Genomic DNA, 23,598 nt, shown 5'->3' with positions numbered 1-23,598 from the left:
GCAGGCAGGGATGCTCTCTCGCAGCGGTGCCTGGTCCTCGCACAAGACACCTATATATATTGCACAAGGCACCTATTATATATTGCAGGATGCAATCTAGGCACCCTCCGTCTCCAGGTCTTCAAATTCTGGATAGCAGAGCAAGACATTCTGCAGGACGCAGACCCCGCTCACTGAGAAGCACATGAGCAGCGAGGTGCAGGCCAGGGGGCTGACCCCATCCTGGTGTGACACGAGCGCTGAGGGAGCAGTCAGTGCACTTGGGGTGACTGCCACAAGCCCCCGAGAAGATGCTCTGCTCGTGGGTGTTCAGAGAAACAGGCTGTCTTTGGCCTTCGTTTTAGAGGGCTTCCCTTTGCCACAGTCACGGTGCATTAACAACAGCTTGATTTACATTTAATAAATAATAGGAATAATGCTAACGAGCCAAGATTTTAAACAAGGGGCTCCTGTAAACATTTTCTTTGGGAATCTGTGATAAACCAAAGATAGCATTAGATGTACTTACAGAGAGCGGGAAAGACAGGCTTGGAATCCGTCCATCTGCTTCACCATTGAAACAAAACCACTTTATAACAACCACAGAGGAAAGGAAGCGATGCAGCTTGGCGTATACACTTATACTACGTGTGGTGGAAATGTTTATTCTTTATTTCAGAAAGATTTAGTGGGTGTAGAGATAATAGAGCAGAGTGCTTGCTTGTATCGTGGGGAAGGAGGGATGGCAGTATTTGGGTTTTAAGGGAGTCCAGTGTCGGCTCCCATGGGGAATATTTTCGGTAATACCTATTGCAATCTCAGGCGCTTGGGAGGCAGGAGGAGGCAGAGGAAACGTGGCTTTCAGGAGAGGTGTTGTAAAGGCCCCAGGATTAGTTATACCTGACAAGAAGGATTTCACAGACTCCAGCAGATGGCAAAGCCATTGCTGCCCTGCCCAGCTGCTCCCGCAAAGGTCCTGTGCTGGAAAGCTTCCCTGGTGGCAGGACCCGCAGCCTCCTGGGTCGTTTTTCCTTCCCCATGGCAAGGAAAACCCACGCACCCACACGTAGCTCATCTCTAGCACGTACCCCCTTGCGTGCACCATACCCACTGCCACGTGCTGACCTCCAGCATCTTCCTGCTCCCATCTTCTCGCAGCACCTGGATGGTCTGCGGCATCTCAGTGTGGGAAAGGGGGAAAGACTCGTCCACGGGGGTCAGCCAGACACCCTGTCCCGAGGGTTCTGCTGTCCCTGCGGCAGCTTGGAGCTGCTCAGGATCAGATAGGAGAGATCCTGTTCTGACCTCTGGAGATGGGACCGTTCCTGCCAGATTTTTACACAATGCAGGTCTAGAGTTGGGGCATGAGCAAGCGTGTGAATAGATGACCAAGTGTCTGAAAATCTGGAGCTTTGGAGAGGAGTCCCTTGGCTGGTGCGTTTTTCTTAGATTAAGTTCCATATTCAGTGAAGCCATGTAGATAATGGATTTTTTTCCCTTTTCTGGCCCTTTTAAAAAAGTAAAAATATATAGATATATTTTGGGTGAGAAAACATAAAACTTTGAAAAAAATGGCAAATTGAGGAAAAAAAAGAATGTGTTGAGTGAAACATTTCACAGTGACAAAAATCAAAACATCTCACTTTGGCTTCAACCACTTTAAAACGTTTTAATGGTTTGCAAGAAAATTTCAAAATGAGAAGTCATATTTTGCCTAAAACACTGGAAAGTGTTTCATTAAAAAAAGAGAAGAGTGGAAACAAAGCTACTTTTTTTTTCCTCCTTTCTAATGAACTGGGTGGATCTTTTCCCACTCTCTGCTGTAGCCAGGAACAGGGCATGGCCTGTCTTCACTTGTGTTATAACGGACCTCAAACTTAGCAGCCTTCAGATCCATGAAAGGGACAACGTGAAGAAATCATCCTCCAGGTAAGAAATTCTTTTAATTTGAGATCTGAATAGCATTTGCCGAGGCCTTAGGACCTCTACTAACTTCTCCTGCCCAGAGGGCAGGCCGGCTGGGCTGGCTACAAAACAGGCTTGGAACTGTTGCCGGTTGCGTGGGTCTTCCTGGTGCTCAAGGGCAAGGGACGCACAGAGCAACGGGCTTGCTGCCGGGGGACATGGACTTTCCTGGCCTTCCTCCTTCGCCCAGACAGCCCTCGTGCCAAACATCTGCTCCTCCACCATCGCAGGGAACAAGATGCCTGTGCGCGGCGTGGGGAAACACCCGACACCACCATCTTCTCAGGTAGCCAAGCCCCTTCCTTTCTGGGACTGCTCTTGCTTGTCAACCTCATCCCTCCCCATCTTTCCTTGGAAGGTCTTGCAGGAACTCAGTGGCATGTGAGCACTTCCAAACAAACCCTGTCTCTTTCCACCGAGATGGGCAAATCACAACCCAGTGTCATCTTGCAGCAGGACAGCAAAGGGATCCACCACAACACAGCGCCCCAGCTGCCCCTCCATTGAGGGCAGCCCCCATCGCTCCCCACAGGACGGGGCAATGGGCCTGTGCTGTGCGGGAGTGTTCCGGCTCCCTGCAAAGGCCCCGCTCCTGGATGGGGAGGACGAGAGGGAGCGGGCACAGCGGGGAGACGCAGATGCCTGAGGCGCGTGGAAGGTGCCCGGCGGCGCCGTGGGGCTGATGGTGCTCGGGGCCGTGGGGCTGGTGGCGCTCGGGGCGGCGCCGTGGGGCTGATGGTGCTCGGGGCCGTGGGGCTGGTGGCGCTCGGGGCGGCGCCGTGGGGCTGATGGTGCTCGGGGCCGTGGGGCTGATGGTGCTCGGGGCCGTGAGGCTGATGGCCCTTGGGGACGGCGGTGCTGTGGGGCTGATGGTGCTCGGGGCCGTGGGGCTGGTGACGCTCGGGGCAGCGCCGTGGGGCTGATGGTGCTCGGGGCCGTGGGGCTGATGGTGCTCGGGGCCGTGAGGCTGATGGCCCTTGGGGACGGCGGTGCCGTGGGGCTGATGGTGCTCGGGGCCGTGGGGCTGGTGACGCTCGGGGCAGCGCCGTGGGGCTGATGGTGCTCGGGGCCGTGGGGCTGATGGTGCTCGGGGCCGTGGGGCTGGTGGCGCTCGGGGCGGCGCCGTGGGGCTGATGGTGCTCGGGGCCGTGGGGCTGATGGTGCTCGGGGCCGTGGGGCTGGTGGTGCTCGGCGCCGTGGGGCTGATGGTGCTCGGGGCCGTGAGGCTGATGGCCCTTGGGGACGGCGGTGCCGTGGGGCTGGTGGCGCCCGGCGATGGCGGCGCCGCGCTGAGGGGCCGCCCCGGGCCGGGGCAGCCGCGGGGGCGGCGGCGGCTCCGCGGGCGCTTTAAGGCGCGGGCGGGGCGCGGCCCCGGCCCACCTCTGAACCCGGAGATTGACGGGCGCGCGGGGGCGGGCGCGGGCGCGGCCTTCCCGCCGCCGCGCCAATGGCGCCGGGGGGGCGGGCAGCAGCGCGGCCGCGGCCTCCTCCCCTGCGCGCTCCCCCTTCCTGCCGCGCGGGCTCCGCGGAGCCGCTCGCGGGGGTCCGGCGCGGAACAAAAGCGGCGGCGGGCGCCGGGGCGGGGGGCGGCGGCGGCGGCGGGGCCCGAGCGCGCAGGCCCGCGGCGGGGGCGGCCTCGCGCGGGGGCGCCGAGCGGAGCCGAGGCGAAAGTTTGGGGCCCTCCCCCGGCGCGGCCGAGCCCCGGCCCCGGCGCTGCCATCGCGGCGGCCGCTCCGCTCCGCTCCGCCCCGCGGCCCGGCGGCGGCAGCGGCCCCTGCGCCGCCCTCGCCCGCTCCCGCCCCGGCGCTGCCGGGCTGCGCCGCTTTCGGAGTCGCCGCCGTTTCCCCTCCCTTCCCCGGAACCCCCTCCCTCCCCCTCCTCCTCCCTCCATCCCTCCTTCCCTCCTCCTCCTCCTCCTCCAGCAGCCAAAGGGATTTTTCCCCCCTTTCTTTTCTCTCTCTCGCTCGCTTTTTTTTTTTTCGTTTTTCCCTCCTCCTTTTTTTTTTTTTTTTTTTTCCCTCCTCTTCCTCCCCGCCGCGGAGCTGGAAGCCAGCGTGAAGGATAAATAATAAAGAGAGAGAGAGGGAGAGAGGAGGAAAAAAAAAAAAAAAGAAAAAGGGAGAGAGCGCGAGCGAAGCAGAGGAGGAAGAGGCAGGGAGGGGGGAAGGAAAGAAGAAGAAGAAAGCGAGCAAGAAGCGCGCGAGCGCGCGCGGCGCCGAGCCCCGCCGAGGCCGGCAGGCAGCGGCGATGGACGAGCAGCCGCGGCTCATGCACACGCACGGCGGCGTGGCCATGCCGGGCCACCCGGGCCTGTCCCAGCACATGCAGGACGGCCCCGGCGGGGCGGAGGGGGAGGCCGGCAGGAAGCAGGACATCGGGGACATCTTACAGCAGATCATGACCATCACGGACCAGAGTTTGGACGAGGCGCAGGCCAGGTGAGCGCGGCGGGGCGGCGCGGGCGGCTCCGCTCCGCTCCGCGCCGCAGCGGGGGCAGGTGCCGCGGCCGGGAAGTTTCCCGGGGCCGCCGGGGCCGCCGCCGCCTTTTGTGCGACCCGCGCTCTTTGTTCCGCGGGGAGCCGCGGGACGGGCGCCGGGGCCGGCACCGCCAAACGGCGCTGCCCTTCGTTCGCTTTTTATTTCCTTTTTTTTCCTCTTTTCTCTTTTTAAAATCTTTTTTTTTCTTTTCCCGTCTTCTTTTTTTTTTTTTTCTTCTTTTCCCCCGCTTCTTCCTCGTTTCGCACCCCCAACTTCGGGGCAGTTGCCTGCGCCGGGGAGCGCTGCCCCTTGGAGCCCGCTCTGCCTGGCTGTGCGCTGGGAACGCGGCTGGACTTGGCATCCCGCCTCCCCCCAAAATGCCTCCAGTGCTGGGCCGTTTAGGACGCACTTTCTTATTTTATTTTGTTTCCTCGTGCGGGGGCCTCTGCTATTATTTTCAAGGCCCTATTACTTATTTTTTTTTCTCTTTTTTTTTTTTTTAATGCTTGGGGGACGTACGAAGAAGCTTTGAAAGAAAAATGCGGGGGTATTTAAAAAAGGCAGAGAAGGCTGCAAAAGCCAGTTACTGAACCCGCATTAGCTTCTTGGAGCTCAGCGCTCACACACACCTCCCAAGGAGCTAGCAAAAGTTGGGGGGGTGGAATCCAAAAAAGGAGAGCATAGATTTCTTTTTTTTTAGTTAAAAAAGAAAAAAAAATGCACCACAGACCCTTTAGGCCAGTTCAGGGGTTTGTCTCCCCACCGCCAGCCTACGCGATGTCTTGCAGGGCCGAGGTGGTCTCGGCAGAAGGGAAGGCTGCGCTTTCTCCCCGGTCAGCCCCAGGGAAGCCGGGGCTCTTTTCTCCTGCAAATGCCAGGGATTTTCCGTGCCCCTGCACGGGTAATTCGGTGCAGTTAATCAAATCAATAAAACCGAGCCAGGGCAGACCTAGAAGGTTTTATGATGTTGCTTTGCCAGACTAGTTCAGCTGCTTCCTTTTAATACTTTTTTTTTTTTTAAGCTACTAAATGCAGTGTTTATTGGTGATGTTTGGCTTTGCATTTCTTGCATCCATCCCTCTGTTGCATGGTTGTTTTTTCAGCTTTTTTTTTTTTTTTTTTTTTTTTTTTTTGCGGGTGTTTTAAGTTCTGGAGAGGTGCAAAGCGCCAGTAGGGATGGTAAGAGGCTGCCTGCAGCCCAGGTGTGCGATTTGTTTATACCCGAATGCCTGGGCGCGCTGCTAACGGGCCGCTGCGCCTCGGCAAGGGTGTCTGTATACATACGTACATATATATATATACACACACACACCTTTGAGAGGCTTTGGCATACATATAAATCTCTTTAACATGTTGTGGGTGGTGGGGTAAGGAGTGTGAATGTTTGCCAGATGTTCACATCGTCTTCGCGTGTAATTTCGGTTGGTAAACAGAATTCCCGTAACTGGCGCCTGATAGGAACAGCCCTGCGGTGCAACTAGAGCCCCTGCAAAAATGCTCGTGTGGCTCCAAAAATGAGATGCTGCTTTGCCTCAGCGGGCACATGGAGGGTTTCAAGGCAGCTGGATCAAAACCCTCCCCTTTCCCCCCACCCCTGCAGCTCCCTGCTCCCTCCAAACCTGCCAAAGGACGGCCAGCTCCTCCATAAGGATCTCTGCCGAAAGCGGAGCCGCTGGATGGGACTGTCCCCATGAGCGCTCGACTGTGTGTGTGGCTTTTTTTTGTTGGTTTTTTTTTTTTTCTTTCCTCCCAACATGCTGGTTGTCCCCATTGCAAAGAACTAAATTTTCCCACCCGTGGATAAGGCGGGTGCCCACGTGGGGAATTGCCCTTCTCCGTCCGTACAAGCGTGTGCCCCTGGCTGCGCCTTGCCCTGCTCCGAGCTGGGCACTGAGATCCCCCGGTTGATGGCTCTAATCAGGGGTGTTTCCAACACTGTGAGAAGGGAAAAGGTCTTTTTTTATTTTTTGAGAATTTTTTATTCTTTACCTTTCCTCCCCCTTTTGCAGGGTGAGCTGAAGGAAGCACACGGTTGAATTTCAGAGCAGAGGTGGGAGTCGGAAGGATCCCTCTCCCCGGGGAGAACGGCAGCCAAAGCAGCTCGGCTTCCCGCGGCCCCGGGCTGGGGCTCCGTGCGGAGCCCGGCTCGGAGCCCGGCGCTTTGCGAGCCTCGTGGTGGCCGACATCCCAGCGCTTCCCGAATTGTCCTCGTGCGTCTCCCCCTCTGCGCTAGGCAGGCGGCGGCCCTGCTGCTCACAGGACCCCCCCGGGCCCCATCCGCTTCGGGTTCGGAAACTTCTTCCCGGCTGCTGGGATATCCTCCCCTCACCCTCCCCTCCTTCTTTTTTCTCTCCAGGAAACACGCTTTGAACTGCCATAGGATGAAGCCAGCCCTTTTCAATGTCTTGTGTGAAATCAAAGAGAAAACAGGTAGGAAATCCAAGCTCTCCGTTCTGGATTATTTTTCTTTCTTCTGCTCTCTAAAGGTCTTTATCGTGCCACAAAAGTTCGTGCCTCCCCCCTGCAGCCCCTCCGTGCCTGTAGTGTTATTTAAGTGTTGGGGGGGGAAACAGTTACCCAGTGTTTAATGCCTCTGGTATTGGACTTGCATAATGTGGTTTGTGTCCGCAAGGGAAAACATCGTGGTTTAATTTCTATTGTATAACTTCTTTTTATTTGTTGCTTTTTGGGGGGAGGAAAAGAAAAAAAGCCAAAAAAAAAAAATACCCTGACATTTCTCTCTTGCTTTACTTTAGTTCCTTCTTTAAAACTTGGAACTCTTAGTTTTTCCTTTAAAAAAAAAAAAGGCAGAATTAAAAAGGCAACAAAATTAACTTGTTTGGTTTTGTTGCTTTTACTAGTTACGTAAATCTGCAGGTCTCTCTTTTTTCTTTTTTGCTTAAGAAAGGGTTAAAATGCTTATGTCTGCCAATCATCCCGGCTAGCTCACCTAAGTGCAAGTTGTCGGCTGGCTTTAGTGAAAGCAATATATTAGATTGTTAGTTACTTTAGGGGGCTGTTGTTTTATGACATGGGGTGTTCTCGGGCTTCTAAAGAAGCTAATGACATGAGAGCGTTGGTTCTGCTGTTTCCCACTTTCCAGACCTCCTACCATGTACTAACACACTTATAACACATCCCAGGGGGGCATTTAAATTTTAAAAGCAACAATTAAAAAATAGCAGTCATCAATCAAGGGTGATCTTAAACAACAGATGCTCGGGGAAGGACATTTAGCAACATGCACCACTTATTTATTTATTTGTTGGAATCTCTTTTGGAAAAAAAAAACAGGGAGAATGGGGGGAAATTTGGGAAGCAGGGGGGAGGAGAGGTTTTGTGTCTGCTGTTGCCTTCCCGAGCCGATCGGAGGCGATCGGCAGGTCCTCTGTGCAGATGCAGCTGCCTTGTTTGAGCAGGCTGCGAGGTACTTGGCTTTCCCCCCCTTCCCCTTTTACAACAAGGACTGTAACAGTCAATAATTCATATCTAAACCGTATAAGCAAGGGCATGACATGAATGAAAGTGACAATAAATATGATTGCGCACCCAGTTGATATACATTGATAGTTACACATAAAGGGGAACAGCTTTCGGAAACCTGAATCTGGGTCTTTATTTTTTATTTTTTTTCCTTAAATATATATAAAACTACGCGGTGTGAGCAGCTGATTGAAAATGCAATTACTTGACTCTTGCAATATATATAAAATGACTAAGGGGGCCTTTGCTAAATGCTGTTTGTGCAGCCGGTAGCCTAGACAAAGCGCCTACCGATGGCACCCGGCGCTCGGGAGCGCTTGGGGCTGCGCTGCTGGCTCTGACCTGACTGAGAAGTCCTTCGTGAGGCGCTTCCCATCGTGTAACGTGACGGGCTCTGTGCGGGAGCCTGCGGAGAGTTCATGGGATGTGATGGAAGGGAGGCTGCATAGGGAGAAATTCTACGGGTGGTTTTAAAGTCTTAAAAAAAAAAAAAAAAAAAAAAAAAAAGGGGGGGGGGCAATACAAAAAAGAGAGGGGGAAATGGACCATTCCGTTCTCTTCCCTTCTCCCTCTTCCTTCTTTTATTTTATGCTAGCCAAGGAAACTGTCCATCTTCCCCTTTCATCTCCCTCTTCCCGGGGCGTTTGTGATGCAGTGTACATTCCTTCCCGGCCTGGCTCTGCCATGGAGCCCGTCACAAAGTTACGGGATGGGGCGTCAGCCGGCTTGGAGATGCTGATGGAGGAGCTATGTGTCCTCCTGGCCGGAGATGCTTCGGGATTGTGGGGAGCCGGGGAGCGCGGGGAGGCCCCCACAGTGGCTGGGTGTGCAGATTCCCATCTCCTGGGTAAAAGTTGGAGAGATGGTGACTTGAGGTGTGAAAGTAAAGGATACCAAGGTGTGGATTTGGGGCTGCCTTATTTATTTATTTATTTTTAATAATAATAATATTTGTCTGGCCTGGGTTGTTTGGGTTCAAGGCTGCCGCAAACAGCTCTCTGACCAAGTTCAGTGGAGAGGGCTTTCGGAGCGCTGTTTATGATATGTTTACAGTGAATTGTTTTGCTTTGCAAATTCAAGGCCCTCCTCCCTCTCCTTTCCCCTCTATCTGTGTGCCCAAAAGTCGCGCTCCATAAGCAAGCAAAGGGCCAAATGGTGTTTCTTTTTATTTTCAAGCGGTGCTTTGTGAGTCCGAGCCTAGGAAGAAGGTGGCCCTGGTGTATTTATTTATATATATATATTTTTTTTTTCTGGGGATGAGGTGTTGCTTTCTCTGCTGGGTGTGCTCCTTGCAGGTGGTCTCGGGAGGGTCTGCCTGGGGGTGCCGTGGTGAAAGTTGAGGGAACTTCTCCCCGCTTTTCCCTGGGATTCCGGTGTTTTTGGGTGCGCCGCGGGGCGCGCGTCGTGCGTGCTCCGACACCCTGGCCGCTCGCTTGTGGTCGCGGGGGCAGTTTGGAAGTGCCCGCGCGCGTCCCCCCTCCTCCTGCGCAGCGCTGCGACGCGCGGAAATGTGCGCGCAGTTACCCGCGGCCTGATTTAAGTGACTCCAGAGCCTTATGGAGACTTTACCACCGTCTCCTGCAACATTATGGCTAATATTTCATAGCGTTCACGTTGCCAGAGCAAACCCAAAGTGTCCATAAAGTTGTTAGAAAGAGAGGTCGTCTTTACTGGCCAAAAGAGTTCCCCTTTGCATGCAGGCTCTTCAATTATTATAAAGGATTTATAGGTGCTTCATTTTAAAGCTCTGGATTTGGGAGTCTGTCGGTTGCCTTTTTGTCTGCAGCTTGGAGGCCGTCTCTTCTGGGGCGATGTGTGCTTAAAAATAATAAAAGTTGAGAGATTTGATCCAAGCGGGAGCACATCGGGGGGGGGAAAAATTGCCGCTTAAATATACATCTAAGTTGTCTGCGTTGGTTTGGTGCGTTCTCCACTTGCTGTCGGCCGCTTTGTTGCGAGCGGAGGGGCAGGACTGCCTTCAAATGGCTGGCTGGCTTTTTGGAATAATAATTATGGAAATCGGCGGCATTGTTGTCCTGAATACAATTGATTCCTCTGCTGATGGCTTTGGAAATTGGGTGTCTGATTTATGTATATACACATATTGAAGAAAAAAAAAGTTTGATAGTGGGGGTAGTGGCTCTTTTTATCCTTTTTTCCCTTTTTTTTCCTTCTTTCTTTCTTGCTCCCTTTTTCTGTGTGTCTTTTTTTTTTCTTTTTTTTTCCTCCTCTGTTCTCTGCCTGAGCGGAATAGCTAAGCAGCGGCATCGGGCACGGCGTCGGCAGGCGCGGGGTCCTTGGATGGCAAACTGGAAAATATCTGCTGTCAAAACGCAGCAGCGTCTCTCGCTGCGAGCCCTTCCCGAGCCCCGGCTCCGCGCAGGATGTGTGACCGGTTAATCTGATTCCTCCTCCTTAAGAGGCTCTCGGTGCTGTTTCACTTTCGAGGAGAGCGAGGGCTCTCTGACGAATTCTCTACTTCTTTAAAAAGCCCCCCTCTCTCCTTTTTTTTTTTTTTTTTCCTTTTTTTTTCCTTTTATTTCAAATGCCCTGATTCTTTTTTTTTTGTTTTTTTTGTTTTTTTTTTTTTTTTCCTTAGCCCCCCCCCCCCCACCTTCCAAGCAATTTGGGTTTGGAAGAAAAATGTGCATACCACCAATGGGATAAAATTCACTAAGTGGAATATTTATAGACAGCAGTGATTAGCTGTGCAATTGTTGTTGAATAATGGGTTTGTGTTTTATTTATTTTATTTTTTTTAAATCTTAGAACATAATGGCTATATATGGTGCCTCTTAGCTACCTTTCCTTGTGCATTATCTCCACCAAACTTAACTCAAATCAGATCTTTGGAGGAGGTAGGGTTTTTTTCTTCCCCCCCCCCCCCCTTCTATTTTCTCCCTTAACACCCCTTTGTTCTCTGCAGCTCTGTGTTCAATTAACACCCCCATGGCAGAACTGTAGTCGTCTTTTTTTTTTTTTTTTTTTTTTTTTTTTTAATGTCTGTTACTGTATTTCACTTCTGACACCTCTCTTATTATTCTTGCCTGCCACTTCTTTTTAATATAGCAATTACGCTGGGGGGGGTTCGTTCTTTCCTCCTCCCTCCCTTCTCCCCTGTTCCCGCCGCCACCGAGAGGCAGCGGGGGGCAGAGGGGCAGCCGGGCTGGATGCAGAGCAGGGTGTTTGCGGGGGCTGTGGGAGCGGGGCCCCTCGTGCTGCTCCCGGCCCAGCTCGTGAAGTTTTTTCCCCGCAGGACAGGCTAGGGCACAGCTCCTTTTCCTTCTCTTTCCTGGTATCCTTTAAAACCCCTGCTCTCCCCCCTTGGGTTTCTTTTTTATTCCGCCTTTCCGCCGAGGTGTGCGAAGGTGCTGAGGAGAGAAACGCCCCCGTGTGCATTTCGATGCAGTGCTGCACCCAGGGCTTAATTCTGCGTTTGCAGAAGCTCCTAATGAGCGAACGAACCGGTAACGAACCCGGTCGCGCCGCAGCCTGGGGCCGGGGCGGCCGCGCTGTGCCCAGCTGTGCGCGGGGTCCCTCCGCTGTCCCCTGCCCTCGGTGGCAGAGGAGGTGTCGAGCTGCCCTCCTGGCCCGGCTCGGGGTCCCTCGCGTGGCTGCGCTCGCAGGGACAGCGGAAAATCCCCGCGGGCCGAGCGTGGGAGCCTCTCTGCAGCCGCCGTTAAATCGCTTCCAGATACCTGGCGTCTTCCCGGGGAGCTTTCCTTTCCCTGTATTATTTTTTAACTTTTTATTTTATATTTTCTCCCTCTCTCCTGACAGCGTGTGGTTGCAGCTCTTTGAACAGAGCAGCTTAAGGAGTTTAATCAAAACTGGCCTCACCAAGTGTGCGAGGAGCAGGCCCCGCGCTGCAGCTCGTGGCGAGGCCGGGCCTGCCTCACACACGGTACCCGCTCCGGCGGCAGAGCCGACCCCTCCGCTCCCTTCCTCCCTGCTTCGGGTTTCGGGGTATCTGATGGTGCCGGTTCGGCCGGGCGCACCCTGGCTCTGTGCGCTGGCGTGTGCCCCGGCTTGTGCCTCGTCCCTCGGGACGGCCTTGGAGAGCAGAGCTCTCCCGCGCGGCCGCCGCCGCGGGCTTCGTCCCTGCGCGCAGGCCCCGTGTCCGAGGGCAGCCCTCGCGAGCAGAAAGCGGGAGAAACTCTGAGACGGTTTCATCATGTTGGCGCTTCCTCCTCGCAAGGAAATTACTGCATGCAGCAATTCTGGAGGGGAGCAGGGTGCTGTTTTAAATGTAAATGGTTTTATTTGCAGCGAGCTCCGCTAGACTGCGCCGCTGCTGACGCTCCTGCTAAACCGGAGCTTCGGAGGGGGGGAATGGAGAAACCCGGGATGCCTTCCCGGTTCCTGCTTCCATGCAGGAGCTCCATGCTCTCTCAACAAAGCTCTACATTAGGGTTTCACGACCTGCAAATGTACTGTAAAGCATTATACTTGTTTTATTATAGGGCTTTTCCTTTTCAGCCTTCTCCTTAGGAGTCCGGGCTCTTCGGAATGCAGGAAGACATCAAGGGCGATGTTTGCAACCAGTGCAAAATATGGCTCTTCCCCTAGAGCCCAGTGGGAACAGGGGGGGGTGTATATCTATATATCTATAATATATATATATATATGAATAGCAGTAATATATATGTGTGTGTGTGTATATATAAAAATATATGTGTATATTTTTTTCTTAATCTGTTTTGGTCTTCTACAACCTTGCGTTCCCAAGGTGGTTTTTGGTGCTGCACGTGCTCGGTCTCCGCCGTGGCGGTGGCGGCAGGTGACACGTGCAGCCCCCCTGCTATAGGGGCTATAGGGTGCACAGACCCCGCTGCCGAGACGTGTGGGATCCCTGCGCTCCGGGCGGGAGAGGCGGCGCTGCCCGGTGCAGCGGGGTTGTCCTGCGCGTAGCGACCGGCGTGGCCGGGGGCTCGGGGTTTTGAAGGAGCTAATGTGATTTGCAGCAGTGGGACTGGTTAATAATCTATACAGCTTCTGTATACTCGGGGGCTGCTTTTATTCCCAGCCAGGTGTTTGTAGACCAAATCAATATGGACCTATTTGCATGGGGCTGTCCATAATCTAATAAAGGCAGGAGGCCCTTCCCAGACCCAGGCCTCAGTTTTCCCCAGACGTATCTGCAGGAGCTCCCGCCGGCGGCGGGTGAAGCCCCTCATGAGCCTTGTCTGGCCTCCCGACACGGCCCGTCCGCGCGAGGTGCCGGTGTCATCGCCCTTCTTGGAGCCTGGCTCGCAGGAACCTGTGCCTTGTGGGCCAGTTAGGTGATTGTGGGTAACCAGGCGAGTGCCAAAACTGTCACAAACAGGCTCCAGCGTCAGAGAGAGCGGAGGTTTTTTCAGTACAATCCCTCCTTTGCCTGTGTTGCAGTTAGGAAGGGGGAGCCTTTGAAGCCCAAAAGGGTGGTTTGAAGGGCCGAGCAGGCGGCTTGTGCCGAATCCCGCGCTATATCCCCGGGTACTGCAGTCAGCAATCTGCTGCCTTAAATAATACAAGGTGGCGGGCGGTATAGGGATAAATTACAGCAAGCCATGGCCCGAGGAGGCTGTAGGCTGGATACATTAATGCGTGGCAGTGCGGGGCTGGGAGCAGGGCCGGGAAGGAGTCCGGGCGCTGAGATGTGTGGGGCGGAGGAGACACCGAGTCGCTTTCCCTTGGTGCCGTGGGTTGGTTTGGGCTGGAAGCAGCTCACGCTGGTGTCGGTTAAAAAAGGTGCTGAAGAATTAATCTTCTGGTCTTGTGCTCCTGAACATTGCCCCTGGATTTGTGTTTTTTGTGGTTTTTTCTTTTTTTTTTTTTTTTTTTTTTTTTCCTTTTTTCTTCAAGCCGGCACAACGGGATCCCGAGCCAGGCATCCTGCAGGGATTGCAGCCTCCGGAGGGGATGTGCCCGTTTCCACGCTGGGCCTTGGTCCCTGCCCTTCTCAGGCTGCATGAACGGGCCTGCGCGTTTCCTGCTCGCCCTACAAACCCGGCGCGGCCCAGGCCGTTGCTGCCCAGCTCTCGGGGCAGCCCTGCTGCGGAGGGGTTCTGTGCTCCCCGCGTGCTGGCAGCTTTGAGGAGCTCTCTCGAGGCCAGCGGGCCCGTGCAGATGGGGTCCTGCAGCTTCCCGGGGCGCCCCTCAGCTCTTGAGCAGGTTTTGAAATCTGGGTCGGTCTCTTTCCTCCCTGTTGTCGCCTCGTTTACCCCACTTGCTCTCCCGTCTGCAGTCGCTAATCTCTCTTGTCCAGCCCTTGGGAGCTTTCCAGGGCTGGTGAACAGAGTGAGGGAAGAATCCAGGCAATCCGTTTGCTGGGGAAAAAATATCCTCTGAATACAGATTTTTGCTTTGCCTGTTCCTTTTCTTTTACAGGAGTAGGCTTACCCAGAATATCTTTAAGCAGATATCCCTAAGCAGTAGGGCTGCCCCTGCCCCCTCTTTAAAAACAATATATCCTAATAAATCGAAAGTTCCTGCTCAGCAATGCTGTGAGGAACCACAGTGACTTTATAATGATCACAGTGCCGTTTCCGTTCAGCATCGATGCAGAATAAACCCAGCTGGGTTTGCGTGGGGACCCGGCTGCCTTCACCGCTCTTGGCCGCGCTTGGTGTCTTGTCCGAGCCCAAACTCGGACTCTCAGCTCATGGCTTCTACGTCCCCTTTCTGAGTGGTTTCACACACGGCGTTTTGCCTGGCTACAGCATTAGCAGAGGGAAATCGAGTTTCTTTCCTGGTTGGATAGCATTTTCAAATTCCACAGTGATGTCGATTAGCAAAATTAGCAGTGGCAGGTTAACCGGCAAAAATACCGTCCCTGTTGCTCGGTGTTCGCTGTTCTTCGCCGGGTTCCTGACTTCAGCAGGCCCAATACTGTGTGTGTTTATGTGGGGCTGGGTTTTTGTTTCTCTTTTTTTTCCCCTCTTAATTCAGTGTGACCATTTCCTTTTGACATTTGATATCCACAAGGCTGGAGCCAAAGCGAAAGCGAATCTGCCTGGCCGTCTCCGGAATGTGCCTTTCTAATTTCGACATTGATGTTTCACAACCTGAGCTGCCTGTGGGTGTAGGGTTGCTTGTTTACACACATCCCTCTCCTCTCGTGCGCAGAGATTCTGTGGTGAGACGTCAAGAGCGATGCAAGACCTAGAGCCTCGCTGGGGCTGCCTCTGCTCTCTGGGGTTGAGCTGTGAGGGCAGCTTTTGGCTTGAGTAGCATCTAGCTGTCAAAAGTTGCAAGTGTGTTAACACAGTCCTTAAAAGAAGAGGAAGAAAAAAGTAAATGGTACATATGAAAATCTCTAGGCAAAAGGTTCAGTGTCCATGGGTTAAAAGAACCGAGTTGGGAGATACTACAGGAATCGATTCTGTCTTCCTAGCACTGGGGACCCGACACCGCCAGCACTTTTGGTTTGAAGCTTTTGGGATTTCTACTTAATGGCGGTGGGAAATGCACCGCCATCCCGGAGGTGGCGTTTTGAAGGGTTTGAACACCCTTTCCTTTGCAAAAGGCCACGTTTTGCTTCTGATCTGAATTTGTTGAGCTTTGTCTTCCGGCTGCTGTGTCCCGCCGCGTTGCTGCTCCCAGCAAAGTTGTGCGTGTTGTGAGGGAGCAGGTGGCAGGAATGGTGTTTTCCGTGAATGTGTTATTCCCCCAGAAAGTCCTGGCTGTTAGATCTGGTCAGCAGCTGTGAAGTGTTGATCAGCATCGGTGGTGGGAAGAGGAGTTACAGCATTGTGTGTTAATGGAGGAAAAACCCGAGGAGCGAGGCCATGATTTACGCGTTCGCTTATGTGAAATGAAGCGGTCTGAAGCGCTTTGCTCAGCAAGCTCTTGGCGGGCGGCTTCTTCCCTCGCCCTTAGTGCAGGATTTTCCGAAGTGGCTGTTTTTCAACTTGGTGACATGGCTGCGGGCGCTCCCCCTGCACACGCCGGTAAGGAGACGCGGAGCCTCCGCGTTGCTCCGGGCCGTTGCCTGTGCAATTCTGTCCCCAGGTGGCTCAAAAGGTCACCTCGCGCGATAGCAAATGCTTCTTTTTTCTTTTCTTTTCTTTCTTTTTTTTTTTTTTTTTTTTTTTTTTTGGTGCTCTCCTCCAAATAGTCAAATAAACATCCTTCCCGTGTTAGGAGAGCTTTTGGTGGAAGCATCCCAAGAAGGATTAGCAGCAGGCGCGTCTGGGCCTGGGCTGCTCCTCTCCCGAAGGTCTCCAGCTGCTATTTGCACTTGCTGGGGTCTGACCGCAGTTGGCATTTCCCGAGTTGGGTGGAATTTACTTTCTGCCTGGCAAGGGCATTCGGTAACATTTGCTCACCTGGGCTCCTTAAGCTTTGCAGGGGCTGGGGGATGTGGCAGAGAAGGTCATGGGGTAAAACTGATCATTTGTCTCTGCTCTCCTTATTGGCAGGAGGCGGGTAGTTAAATACTTTGTGTTGTGCCTGGGCATTAAGCAGAATAAGGGAGGAAGATGTTTTATGTTGCCTAAAGGTACCCGTGCAAGCATCCAGGTGCTACGTGGTTTGATGTTGGCCCCTGCTGTGCAGGGCTCAGACCCTGCTTGGTTTCCTCTGCGTTGGGATGGCTCAGATGGACACCTGGGCTTGGGTGGTGGCTGCTTGGAAGGTGCTTTCTGATGCAGGAAGGGGTCCCGTGTTTCCGTCTGGATCGTCCCGCAGTGCGTGTTTGGGAAGGGCGCCTCCAGCCCGAGGGGCTGTCCTCGCTGGAAGCAGCGGTTCTGCCCCGAGCGAGGGGAGCAGGAGCCTCAGGTGCCACCTTGTCTCAGCCCAGCTCCGCTGCCCCTGGCCGGGGGGGCCCTGGCAGGCGCTCTGCTCTTTCTGGCCTATGCGTCAGGTTGATATTTTTGCTGGTGGGAGAACGAGCTTGTTTTTTTCTTTTTCTGCAGTGTTTGACTAGGCCTTGGGAAGGTCCTGTGGCGGAGGGAGCGTAGCCAGCCCGCGTGGGCACTTTCGGGGCCGGGAGCGGTAGCCGGCGATCAGGGCAGAAGGCAGGTGCTGGAAGGGCTGTGGCACTGTGAGTTTGGAGACTTGGTGCCCACCAGTTAGAAAGGGTCGGTGTGGGGAGTGCTGGCTCCAGGGGCTTGGGAAGTGAGTCCTGAACTGCCTCGTGTTGGAAGGGGAGATACGGATCTGGAATGAGCTGCCACGGGCCTCTTGGAGATACCACGGCAAAGTGCTAATGGAAAGCAGGCCCGGGCTCCCTCCTGCTCGCCGTGCGGCTGGGCCGGGAGCCGTTCCCTGCTCCGTGGAGCCCGCTCCGCCCGGAATAGCGCGTGGCTGCAGGCAAGGGCGTTGGACAGACCTGCTTTATTGTATGTAGGCTGTGATTGAGAAAGGAACTGCACAATTAGGAGAGGTCCCTGTGGTTTGTGTTTGAAAGGAGCTCTATTAGAATAATTTTTAAGCTCCTGTTTAATGAGAAGCCTGTTGGCTGATTAAAATGGAAACCGCTTGCGTGGGCTCCGAGAGTCGCCAGCGCACGCGGCCGCTCTGCCCTTACTCTCGGGCACTTCTTCGTGTCCCGCTCACTTTCTCTTTTGCTTTTTCTGCTCTGTGCTCCAGGGCTGCAGAAATCCTGTTCAGCCTTTCCCCTTGACCAGGAATCTTTCCTCTGTGTGAGGATGGATCCTGTCTGATACACGTCCCTCTTCCCACTTTTCAGCTGCTGCTGTCATCCTTTTCTCTCATCCCGAAAAAACGGGACCAGGCAGGAGCCACAAAGCACTACGGTAACTACGGACCTATGGTAAAGCTGAGGTGCCAGGTCTTGGTTTTGTGTCCCAGAGGCCTCATGTCTTTGAGGCACTGCCTCGCCTGGACGGGACCGCGGCGCGGGCAGGAGGGATCCGTGTTGGTAACGTGGCTCCGGGGAGAGCCTGGCCCCGCTGCCCTCCATCGCACAGCGCTTTGGAAAGCAGAACCTCTCCTGGGTTCAGTGGGGAGCATGGAGGAGACCTAAATGAAGAACAAATGAGAACCATATAAAGACAAATGGGAATCAGATTTAGGAAGCAGACGAGACAATCCTTGGGAAGGGGAAGGGGCAGGGGGACTGTTTGCTTTAATGAGTCTCTTTGGATTTCAAGCAATAACATAGCAGGGTTTTTTTAACCCTCTTTTCCCCCTCTTTCCCAGTCCCCCTTCTTTTCTTCCGTTCCTTTTATTTGCTGTTTTCATAACATCTCTTGATCCGACGGCGACAGCATCTCTTTGGGCTCCCACTCTCTGCGATGGGGTTACGGGCCGATCCAGCTGACCTGTTGTCCGGTGTCCCCTTCTTCTGTCCCATTATCCCCGTCTGGAGCTTATTCTCCCTGACCAGAGCCGTCTTGAGCCAGGCCCTTGGCAGCGCTGCTGCCACCAGCCAGAGGAGCTTTTCAGCTGCCTTGGGGTGAGCAGCAGACCAGGCTTTTCCAGCCCCAGTGATGTTTTCTCTGTGGAGCTGATCTGTCCTGGCACGCTCTGCTGTATAATTTAGAGGCAGCCTCTTGGGACAGGCTGTGCATGGGGGAGATCAAAGTCTCCTCTGTCAGAGGTCCGGGCAGTGCCCCCGAGATGCTTGTGTTACCCGCCGTGTTCCCAGCCTCCAGGGCCGCGCAGCGTCTCGGCCCGTTCCCCTTTCCAGAAACGTGCCCTTCTTCCCATTCCTGCACGTAGCACTGGACGCACTGGAGTGGAACCTTTGACCCCTCCTGCAGACCTCCAGGAGCCTTGGTGCTCCCTGCCCCTGTGAGAAGCATCCTCAGCAGCAGAGGTGAGAGGGGCGCTGGAAGCGGCGGTGCTGGAAGGTGCCTGCGCTGGGCCCGGTGGCCGCTTTGCCGGGGCTCCGTGCGGGAGGAGGTTTGTGGTGGCCCTGCTGCCGTCGCTGCCAGCCCGGGAGGGACCGAGCTCGTTGCTATCCGCAGGGATGCGGCAGGGCTCTCCAGCTGGGGAGTGCTGGGGCTGCGCTCCGAGGAACGCAGAGGAAAGCAGGCATGTTTTGCAATAGCTTTTCCCGGTCCTCGAGGATGTCAAAGGGGGGAGCTGCACCCATGGCAGCGCAGGGACGGCTTCCTCCCCCGCTCAGCGCGGGGCTGCGGTGGCAGAAGCGCTTACAAACCTCCACGATGGGTATTCGGGTGGGATGCCTGAGGCTCTTTGCCTGTGCTCGCTGTGGACTCTCGTCTCCCCTGGGTGAGCTTCACTTTAACCATGCCCTGGCAGAGCATGGGTTTGCCCCACATTTTATTTATTTTTCTTTATTATTATTATTAGGAAATTCCCATTTGGTTGGTTTAAAAAGCCAGCCCTTGTGGCTGGCCCCTGGCCCGCCGCTAACAGATTTGTTTGAGAAAAGGCTGCGCTGGCATCCTGCTTTATTGAACATGCCTCCTGGGAAGGCGGCTTGAATATCCTTCTGTCTCCGCGGAGCAGGGAGCTCTCGGGACTGCTTGCCGCCATGGGGATGGGGAATGTTCTCCTCTCCTCTCCCTTTCCCTCCCACCCCTTTCCCTTGTTCAAGCCTCCCTTTTTTGTCTTTGGGAGGAGAGAGCGAGCCATGCGCGGTGCGTTCCACTCCATGCGGCTTTTCTCTTTCCCCACGGAGTTCATCCAAAGTTCGTATCCAGAGGATGAACAAAGTCGCTCAGACCTTTTCCTGACTCCTCACCCTTTGTCCTCGTCACTTAGTGACAGACAGGAATCAAATGCCACGGGCGGGCAGACGGGACGGGACCTGTGTGAAAATCCTCCCTGCAGAGGAGCGGATGGGTCCCCCCAGCCCCAGGCGGCACTGGCTTTAAAGGGCAGCGAGGATCCTTAGGGAATGCGGATCAGGCAGAAGGCTCTCGTCCCTTGGGAAGGAAAGAGCCTGATCTAGGCACAACGTGTGCTCAGGTACAGCCGGTTGGAGGATCAGGGCATAAATCTTTTGGCTTCCCATGCTCCGAGATGATGGTTCCCCCTTCCATTTGTCAAGGGCAAAGCAATCATTCTTTTTCCACGTGGTGATTTCTAGAAGTGTCCTGGTGTTGCAGATGTTGCTGTTTATCCCTGATGCAGACAAGTAGCTGCAGTCTCCTGTAACGTGCTCCCTGTTCAGCTCTTTGGGGAGAGTTTAGGGATGTTCTTCAAGGTAGGGCTGGGGGCTCCGAGGCCGCCCCAGGGGGAAGGAAGATGTTGCAAATGTCCCTGGCAGAGACAAACTCCATGCCCTGCTGTGAAAGACATTGACATGAGAATTGGTAGGGAGAGGAGGCAATGCTGGCCGAAATGGAATCAGTTCGGAGAGCTTTTGTGCTCCCTGAATCCTGGGAAGCGCCCAGGATGCGGTGCCGTGGATACGGTGAGAATCTCTGCTCCGGAGACGCAGCCTCCTGCACCAGAGGATGAACCAAGTCGTGTAGCAGGTTGCGGGCTGAACCCCGGCGGGACCCGCTCGCTCTAAGGCCCGTCGGGCCGGGTCCCCGGCCCTGCCTGCTGCCAGCTCCCGCTCCTGGTGCGGCCACCGCGGACGCAGCTTACGGGGTCACCTCGGAGGCAGCAGGAAGGGGCTGGGGAGCGCCGGGTTGTGCCCTGTTTTGTTAGCAGATTTTGCAGCGCTCGCTGCTCTGGCCCCCGGCCAGCTCTTGTGACTCACAGGAATCTTCTCGTGAGTCTCTCCCGCCCTCCATTACCTGCCGGAGCGGCGGCCCCGGCGCAGGCTGCGCGTTGGCCCCGCGCTGGCGGGGAGCGCGCCCGGCGCGCACAGAGCCCCTCTGCAGGGCACGCTGCCCTGGGGACCGGCGCTCCTGGCGCTGCTGCCATCTGCAGCCCGGCTCTCTTCAGGGGCATGTGCGCGGGTTACGAGGCCAAGTGGAGACTGTGCTTGTTGTGAGGAACAAGTTTAGTGGCTTCTCTGGTGAACCTGGTGGGTAAACACGAGGTGACTGGAGTCACAAGTCAGCTCCCAGCTCCATGTGTTGATGCTGCAAGCGCTGAAGTCCTCTTGGAGCAAAGGCAGGTGTGAGACATGCTTGGAAATCCCTATGTTCCAAACTGGGAAGTCTCCTTGTGGTCTTGGCTTGCCATTTGTGCCTTGAATTTTTTGCACGCGGCTTTCCCTCCTCACCCCCGAAGGGAAGCATCTGGGGTGTGTTCCCATCCGCACCTCGTGGCCCTGCGAGGTGCTTGGTTTGGCAAGCGCCGCTGGTGCGTCAGGCTGGGCTGCACCCAGGGGAAGGCGCCGAGGGAAGGGCTCCACGGTCCCTGCCAGCCCGGAGTGCTGGGTGCCTCCTGCCAGCGCTCCGTGGGGCAGGATCCCGCTCTCTGCGGCGCTGGAACGACGCGTGGGAGCTGATGCCTGCTGGGGTGTGCGTGGAGTCGGGGCGTCCTGCTGGCTGTGCCACCGCTTCCTGCCTTGGCAAACACGTGTCTGCTGCTTTCCTCCTGCTCCCAGGCTCCTCCTGCTCTTTGCGGCTCCTCCAGACCGGGATCTGTCCCTGCTTATGGGATCTTGGAGCAGGAGAGAGATGTAGCACTGTGCTTATAGCAGGAGCATTGGTCAGAAGCAGTTCAATATTGTGGACCCTCAGGGAACTTGGAGGAATGTTTTTTGCTGCACGACTCCATGCGTAATGCAAATTTGACTCTTGTGGGTGCCAGTAATTGATGAGATCTGGGTGTTCTGGTGGCTCTTCCTGATCCGGGTCCACTGAGCTGAGTGACATTGTGCCAATGATTGACATTGTGCATTAAATAATTTGCAAGTATCTTGTAGAAGACCCTGATGTGGAAGGGCAGGGGCCGTTGCTTGCCTTCCTGTCGCTGCCCTTGGGCAGGAAGCGTTGAGCAAGCGCAGGGGGATGCCCTGCGCCGGGATGGGGGCACAGATTTAAGTAACCTATAGCCCGAGGTTCCCGTTTGCAGCCTGTTGTAGGGGGAAAGGAGTGGGGGAAAGAGCTGTGCTGAGACTGGACTCCAAAGCAACTTAGGCACTGATGTTTTACTGCCTTTTCAGTGGAGACAGAGCCCTGGGGCTCTTAAAAATTAACCCCTTGTTTGCAGGTGCCAGCTCCCCTGTCGGGAGCCGGGTGCAGGAGGGATTTGGGGTGCTGGGGAGCGTGGCTGCGGCTCGGCCGCGTTCCCTGCCGGCCCCGTGGAGCGCGCCGGCGGCTCCTTGGCGAGCCGGCCTTTCCCGCGGCGGCGCTGCCAAGCCGGCCCCGGGGACGGGCTCTCCTCCTGCCTCCTCCGTGTCTGGCTCTTTGTGAGCCAGCGCGGGCCCGTGCCAGCAGCCCTCGGGTTTTCGGCGCAGCAAACGTCTCCGAAGTGTCGGTGTGTAGCCCTCGGGTCCCGGCCCCCCTCCCCGCCTCTGCCCCAACATTTATCAACAACCTCCCTTCCCTCCAAGTCGCCGGATTCTTTCGCTGTGCCGTCATCCTCCGGCCAGAAGCCACCCCGGCCCCGCGCTCCCTTCCTCCACAGCGAGCCCAGAATTGCTGGGCAAACATTTCGCCTGTTGTTATTACAGTATTCCCATCTGCATACTTAGTCATAAACCACCGCCCCCCCCTCTTTAATTCCAGCCTTTTCTGGGGCGGGGTTAAGAGTTCAAACCCATCATTTTTCTTTTGGGGCTGGAGGCTTTACAAAAGCTGCCTGCAGCGAGATTGTTCGGGAGGGCGCCGGGCCGCGCGCGGGGGACGCGGAGGGGCCGTGCGCGGGGCCGCGGCGTCGCGGGGAGCCCCTCGCGCACACGGGAGCAGCTCCGCGCCGGCCCTTGGCCTCGCGCCGTCCCGGGATGCACCGGGCTGGCCCTGGCTCCGAGGGGAGGTGCCGAGCGGGGTCCTGGGCTCCCGCTTGCCGGGTTCCTGGGATGCATTGGCACTGGAACCCGGCGGGAAGCGTTTCTGGATGGGGACAGGAGGGGAGCAGCCCTCACGACTGCGGAGGCCCTCGGTTCAAAAGGTGGTGCCAAGGGGAGGCCGCATCACCGATGCTGCTGGTGTTTTAAAGTTGAAACATGCATTGCTTTCTCCTTTCCTCCCAGCTCGCGGTGTTCCTGCTTTATGCCGATGCCTTCTGCCAGCTGGGAGCGAGGAGGGTCTTGCCGCGGCACTGCTGCCGATGTGGCTCTGCCATCCTCGACTCGCCTCCTGCTCTGCAGTTGTGCTCAGGGCCAGAGAAGCCCTGCAATCCGTGTGCCCTTGGAAAACGCGGGATGGGGTCGTCACGAGCCCATCTGCGCCCTGTCCGAGAGCTGCCTGCCTGAGAGCTGCATGGGGACGATGGTGGCGCGAGGGCCACCAGCAGCGCCCGCCACCCGCGGGCTGGCGGGACCTCCCCTTTACCGGGCGCCGGGGGCTCCTCTGCCGGCCCCAGGAGCCCGCAGGGTTCCTGCCGTCCGCGTGGGGACAGGGAACGCGGCCAGGGAGCTCCGTGAGGGACCCTCGTCCTGGACGTGCTGGGGGGCCGCTCCGCTCGTGCAGCCCGCGGTGTGGATCAGCTGCCGCTTCTGGGCTTGAGAGGTACTGCCAGCTGCTGTGTTTCTTTTGGCAAAAAGGAGGGCCTTTTCTCCCCCTTTTCCCCCCCAGATTAAAAGGTCTTGAGGAGGAAAATAAATAGTAATGTGTATTTGGGTTGACAGAAATGTTCGAATTTGTGCAGCTCAATTTCCCAACATGCTTCTGCAAAGGCGACTATCTTTTGGCTTGCTTTTGGGAAACA

At 55.6% G+C, this 23,598-nt stretch overlaps 1 protein-coding gene across 2 annotated transcripts in view; it reads left to right on the top strand.

The window, feature by feature from the left end:
- The first annotated feature begins 4,169 nt into the window (after window positions 1–4,169).
- The window catches only part of LOC104574603 (pre-B-cell leukemia transcription factor 1), a 119,075-nt gene continuing 99,646 nt past the window's right edge, over window positions 4,170–23,598 (top strand). For both annotated transcript variants that reach the window (XM_088524493.1, XM_088524492.1), the window contains exons 1-2: window positions 4,170–4,382; window positions 6,779–6,852. In XM_088524493.1, coding sequence (XP_088380619.1) covers window positions 4,192–4,382; window positions 6,779–6,852 — 265 coding nt within the window. In that variant the 5' untranslated portion in view covers window positions 4,170–4,191. The remainder of the gene's footprint in view (window positions 4,383–6,778; window positions 6,853–23,598) is intronic.

Source organism: Tinamus guttatus, unplaced genomic scaffold (assembly GCF_059628265.1).
Source record: "Tinamus guttatus ecotype Peru unplaced genomic scaffold, ASM5962826v1 Tinamus_guttatus_pri_ptg000211l, whole genome shotgun sequence".
Classification (NCBI taxonomy): domain Eukaryota; kingdom Metazoa; phylum Chordata; class Aves; order Tinamiformes; family Tinamidae; genus Tinamus; species Tinamus guttatus.
Note: the sequence above shows the minus strand (reverse complement) of the source record. Positions and strands in the feature narration are given on the sequence as shown.